The sequence below is a fragment of the Fulmarus glacialis genome, unplaced genomic scaffold (genome assembly GCF_000690835.1).
Source record: "Fulmarus glacialis isolate BGI_N327 unplaced genomic scaffold, ASM69083v1 scaffold2194, whole genome shotgun sequence".
NCBI classification, from domain to species: Eukaryota; Metazoa; Chordata; class Aves; order Procellariiformes; family Procellariidae; genus Fulmarus; species Fulmarus glacialis.
In genome coordinates, this window is record NW_009209731.1 from 1 (window position 1) to 6361 (window position 6361).

At 45.6% G+C, this 6361-nt stretch overlaps 1 protein-coding gene across 1 annotated transcript; it reads left to right on the top strand.

Moving 5' to 3' along the window:
• Nucleotides 1-7: 7 nt before the first annotated feature.
• NAIF1 (nuclear apoptosis inducing factor 1) lies at nt 8-1478 on the top strand (the record flags this gene model as incomplete). The annotated part of the gene is made up of 2 exons (XM_009576911.1): nt 8-167; nt 833-1478. Coding segments are annotated over 2 exons (624 nt in total), but the record flags the coding sequence as incomplete, so codon positions are not given.
• Nucleotides 1479-6361: the final 4883 nt, after the last annotated feature.

Genomic DNA, 6361 nt, shown 5'->3' on the forward strand with positions numbered 1-6361 from the left:
AACGGGTGCTGCGACCGCCCCGGTTATCCTCACCCCCATGCAGCAACGCATCTGCAACCTGCTGGGAGAAGCCACCATCATAAGTTTGCCGAGTGGGGACTGCAGTGCAGGTGACGGGACCGAGATACCCATCACCGCATCAGCCACCACGGTCACCCTGACCCAGAGTGAGTGCTGTGCCTGCTGAAGATGCTCTGTACTGAATTGGAAGGTCGTGCGGGGGGCCCAGACCCGCCTGCGAGGAGGCCCTGAGCCCTGTACGGGGAAAGCCCCAGCAAAAAGAAACCCCCGCGTCTCTGTAATGAAAATGCCATTCCCAGTATGTCCTTGTACTGTAGGGGAGTGGCTGCAAGATACGCACGTACTGAAAGTCAGCTTTGCTAGCTGGGCTCGGCCTTAAGAACAAGGGAAGCCAGTATCCTTTGCACCGTGCAGATTCTTCGGTCCCCTCTCTGGGGACAAAAGCAGGGGGAGAAACATCTCTAAGGCTGATTTCCCAGTCTGCCCCAAAGAGCAGCTGTCCTTCTAAGTGCCATTCTGGGTCTTATGTCAGTCGGTTAATGCCGCTTGGAAAGATTGTTCTGAACTGGAGGTTGAGAAATTATTTTGTCTAGACAGATAAGGCATGCCCTATTCCTTTGGACTGTACAGCCTAGAAGGAAGCTCAAATGAGGGTGGAGTAGACTTAAATAGGTCATTTTGTGCATTGCTGTTCATTGTATGTTATCTCACTGAACAGGCAGTATTCCTGTGATATTCATTGAATAGTCCTGTAGATAAAAATCCCCATATGGCAGCTACTTCTCACCCCCTTTCTGTCCTTTGTTCTCAGTTCCTGCAGAGACAACCTACCACAGTCTGGAGGACGGAGTCGTGGAGTACTGCACAACAGAAGCCCCCACCACAGTCACCGCCGAAGCACCCTTGGAGATGATGGCGCATCAACACGAAGTGTCTGCAAAACCCCAGGAGCTGAAAAGCCGAATTGCTCTGAACTCAGCCAAGCTCTTGCAGGAGCAGCGAGTGACCAACTTGCACGTGAAGGAGATTGCCCAGCACCTGGAGCAGCAGAATGACTTGCTTCAGATGATTCGTCGCTCTCAGGAGGTGCAGGCATGCGCCCAGGAGCGACAGGCACAAGCCATGGAAGGAACACAGGCGGCATTGAGTGCCCTCATCCAGGTCCTCCGCCCCATGATTAAGGACTTCCGTCGATTTTTGCAGAGCAATACACCCAATCCGTCGGTCACCGCTGACTCCAGCCAGACAGGGCAGCAAGATGGCATTATCCAGTGAAAGAAACAGTGATGGGACAACTTTCCTGGAAGAAGCCTGCCCGTGCTGCCGGTGGACACAGGGAGCGAGGGTTGCTAGCTCTTGTCAATGTGAAATGGCTCGCCTTGGAGTCTTGCTGAGCCGAAACAGCTTTCTTTCTCTGTTAATCTTGTGCTAATATGCCTTCCCAGACTCGTCATACAGAGCCGTAGCAGGATGTGTAATAAACCAGGAACTTAACATTGGTTGCTTTAGTTCCTCAAACAATAGATTTATTAAAACAAAAGACAGTTTTTTTTTTTTATTTCTGCTTGGAAAAAAACTCTCCTAAGTGTGACACCTCTCTCTCTCTCAAGATCTATAGCCTTTAACTGACTTCTGATGTGGAGAGTCTTGTTGTGATAAGGTTATGGTAAAACTGGTTTGAAACTAAACAGCAGCGATGGGTGCAGCTCAACTCTGTTGTCAGAGGCCAAGCAACTTATTATAATTTCTCCTTTTTTTCCCTACCATTTCAGCTTCAAACCCCTAGAATAACTGACCTTTAGCCTTTCGTTCTCCATTTTGAAAGACGTGGTCTCTATAATCTGTCGATGCAATTTATCCACCAAAGCTTCTCTGTCCTCCCGCATCTTGTCCTCCAGGGTTGTCTGCTGTTCCAGCAAATCTGCAACACGGCTGCCATACAGAAAGAAAATTAATCTTTAAGTGACAAGAAAGAATAAGGCTCCTAACCCTTGAAAATTGCTTCAGAAACATAGCTTTTCCCTATCCTTTCATCTTGCTCCTCCAGTCATGTATGCACACCTATCTGTTACACTGTTCTACTACCTCAACCTTCTTAGCCTGCTGGAAATTAACTTGAGTTGTCGCCCTGGAGCTCAAATGCATTGCCTCCAAGATACGCAGGATAAAGAGGTACTTCTCTCCTCTTGTACCTACCTATTTTCTCCTGCAGCAACAACTGTCCTGCAGTAATACCAACACATTTATTTAGCTTCAAAACAAAACTGGCACAAACTATACTGCCTATCTCTTCTAATCCCTTCCATTCGAGCATCTCAAACAGATCTCAAAGGAAAGATAACCTTAATTCTTTCAAAGCATTACAAAATGGCAAGGGAACAGAGTTTTAAGGGTCAGCAAACCCTTAAAAAGCCTGCCTTTGCTGTGGCAACTCAGCAGCGGAAGCCACATCTCTCTCCCCCTCTCTTTCTCTCTCTCTCTCAATCTCTCCAAATTCTGCTCTAGTCCTTAGGCAGTGCTGGTTTTGGTTGGATATTTACAAGCAATCCAATTAAATTGTTCAATTTAATGGAATTATTCAATTAAATTCAATTAAGTTATCCTTGAACTTAGAACTCATCCCCACTCATGCTTGTTTCTCTACACTAATTTTATTTTAACCTGTTCAGCGTAACAGTTCAAGGTCACTCTTGTCCTTTACTACTTTGTTGTAGCGACTCCTCCTCCTAGAACTACTTTCTTGTAGGACTCCAGAATAGGCGGCACCTCAGCAACGTAACTGTCCTATTAAACAAAAGAAACACATGAGGAAAAGAGCAAGGGTGACAAAAACGTCACTGGACATGGGATATGCAGACAATATGCAGAGATACTGATATGGGTAAGCATGATACATGCAGAGACTTCACTAAGACTTTTAAAATATTAAGGACAAGTATTTATTTTTATTCTTCCTGATCCTTCAGAGAGATCACAGCACTGCAGCTGCCAAGGTACAGTTATCATAAACTGTAGTGCACGGTAGTGAATGCATTTCTGTCTCTTGCTGAAAGCATTTACTGGGAACACAGTACCTGATGTGGTACGACCTTCTCTCTGCACCAAGAGTTATGGATGCTGCTCTTGGAGCGTGACATGCAGCCCGTGCAGACCAGCACCAAGCCTACGTGCAGTTTAAATCCCACCTACATCCCCTGAAGATACAAATGGGATTAAAATAGTGCATTCACCTCATGTTCTATCTGCGTGCGATCATGAAATTTCACTATAAACTTGGCAGATGTGATGAAAATTTCATGTCTTGGTTACCAGATACTGATCTGGGGTACGTATCGGAAGCAATGTATTACCTGTCTCAGCGTAGTTAATAGACAAGGGCCTGGATGAGTTTCACTCGGGTGTAACAGGTGAAACTCCATCTCTGTCTCCTCTGCATAGTTTGTCACCTCCATAATACCTTGATCCATCAAAGTGGACCTGGACTGCAGAGCTTCAGCTACGCAGTAATTCCCAACATTTCAGAGTTTGTCAGCCACTGATTTAATTGAGTGAATTTTGGAGCATTATTTGGTTCTGCTGGTGGCGGTGGTATTTGTTCTGTAGTTGTTAGGAGCTGGAAGTGAGTACAGCCATCCTTTGTTAGTCTTGAGATGTTAGTCTTGAGTCTCTAGATGGCTTCGAGTGGCATTCTGAGAAATGGGTCTGAGGTTCACCTCACTATTTTCTCACTATTATACAGGGTAAAAGAACATTTGCAGCCACTTTTCTCTTCTTTGCGGTGTTCAGGCTGTAGGGCTTGGTCCTCAATGAGAAAGCTTATTTTCACAGGATGGTGAACATGATTCTCACAGACTTGCAGTAACTTCATAAACTTTTAGATTAAAAGCTCCACTTGTACATGCATGGAAGCAAACTTAGAAAAAAAGAAAAAGAAGGAAGCATAATTATTCTTCTCCCCGTACCTTGCAAAGTGTGACACATTTAATGGGCTTGTTGCTTGCCAGATATTACTTTTGAAATGGAACTTTTTCAGAGCTGGTATTTGCTTGCTGTTAAGTCTCCTTTAGGGCTGAGATGTGGTGAGCAACGACTGATGAGGCAGTGAATTTGCACAATCAAATTAAACCTTTACGCAGCCTTTTAGGGGGGGATGCTGATGGAGGACCCCTGGTTAGACAGTAGGTGAAGAGGCTACCGCTGCCTGTCTCTGGCCTTTACTCATCTCCTCTCGTCTGCAAGTCTGACGGGGTAGAAAAGGACAGCGCGGTGAGAAGGGTTTGGCCCCTGGAAGACTCCCGACCCTCTGGCACTGACATCTCCGTGCTGAGTCAGGGCGGCATCAGCTGCGTCTTCCCGCCTTGTCCGGCATGTCGCCACATGAGTAACACTCACCTGACTCTTCCTCTCAGACTTCATGGAATCAAATCAATTGCTCAACTGAAATTTATTTTTAAAGTGAAAACTATGTCAAATATATTGGTTTACCTCATTTGTGTAATGATCTCTCCTTTACAAATATGAATTTTAATAAAAAATACATTTTTGGTAAACAGGCTGTTTCAGTTCATCAGCATGCTCCAGGGCAAAAATGAGTTCATGGCAACAAGTTTGCAACACAATCCTCGCTGAGAAAGGGCCAAAGAAAGCTGTGAACAGCCACGTGTCTCGGTAGCTTTTTCTCTTGTTCATGAACTTTGTGGCCTTGTATTTACATAATTATGGTCTTTTTTTTTTTAAAATAACAGCTGTTACAGCCTTACCTTGGAGCACTAGTTATTTCATTGTTTATGACAGATTACCAAAGTACACTAATCTCCCAACTGCTCAGAAGATGCCACAATAGCCTAAAATGATGGATGAAGTACCAGCCTTTGGCTTTAAATTGCAGTGTGCATTTTTTCAGTGACTAAGCACTTAAGCTGTGTTACTCTTTCATAGTAGTAAACACGTTGCCCTTGGAACCACCCTTTTTTCTTGTCTTTTCAAGATAAATATAGAGCTTAGTCAAACCAGCAGCATTCAGGTGCAAGTTCCGTGTACAGGTTTTTGTCTCGTTAAAAAGATGTAGCAACATTTTAAATACAGGGTGAGCACTGTGATGAGGGGCTTGGTTGTTGCTCATGATGAGGTCATCAAACTTGGGGATGGAGAGAGAAAAGTGTCCCTTAAAGTCAAAACCAGGAGAAACAGGTAAACAGGGCACTTACAGGGCACTCAACTGAACAGGGAACTGGTGCCCAAACAGAACAAAAGCTGAGGAGTAACATCTATAGACGTTCATTTGTGCTCCTCCACTGTTCTTTTTGTACCTAGAGATTTGTATTCAGCATCCAGAGTGGGAGAGAGCCGCGCAGGGATGTTCTGCCGCAGGATACCTCAGAGGTGAGGGCGAGCAGCTGGGCAGTGAGCAGCAGGCTTCGTACCTGCTGGAGGAAGAGAAGTTTGGTGAGGGACTCTTGGTAGGTCAGAAGATGAACTTTGCAGCTATCAGAGGCAGCGGCCAAGCTGCCTGCAGCACCACTAGCTGCTTCAGGAGCAAAACTCTGGTTGTGATGTGTGCAGCTCAGGCATGGCTTTCCAGGAGATGGCACTGCGCAACGGGGCAAGGCGCGGGGATCCTGAGGTGCGGCAAAGTACCGCCCAGTGTCCGGCCCTAGCAGGATGGTCCCAGAAATGACCCTTGTCGTCCAGACCTTTCGTGATCCTTCTTGCTCCTCTCACTGATTAATCTTTTCAGGAGAGCCCAAAGAGGAAGAAATTCAATGGGCAGAGCTCAGGGATGAGGACTGTAGCCCTAGAAAAGTCTGGGTGTCTGGGAATGCAAACCAGGTCCCTCTGCTTCCCGCAAACACGGGCAGAGGATACTGAGATGTCGGGAGCTCATGGCTCTCTTTAGGGTGAGTTCACTGCAGAACCGAACGGGCAGGCACAAAATAAAAAAACCGCATGAATTCTTTAATTATAAGCAAGAGGACAGGTTTTAAGATTTCTAGAAGACACATAAATACATCAGTATCCCACGAGTACAATGCGCTGCCATAGCTACATCGCAGTTCTGGGAGCAGATCCCTGCCAAGGGACAGAATGATGTCACCAGCATACTCACCCAAATTACCTTTACCTCCTCCAGCATGTTTTTAAAGTTTGTCAAGCCTGTTTTTGGCAAAGCATTCTTCTGTTTTTTTTGTGTTTTTTCCTGTTGCTATATGAGAGGTTATTGCCAGCAGGTACTGTCAGCACAGTGTAGTCTGTTAAGTATGAAAATTTAAGATTCTTTGTCTTTCTCAAAAGCATCTGACAAGAATGATTGGCACAGCTACCAGGCTGCATTTTGCGAGCA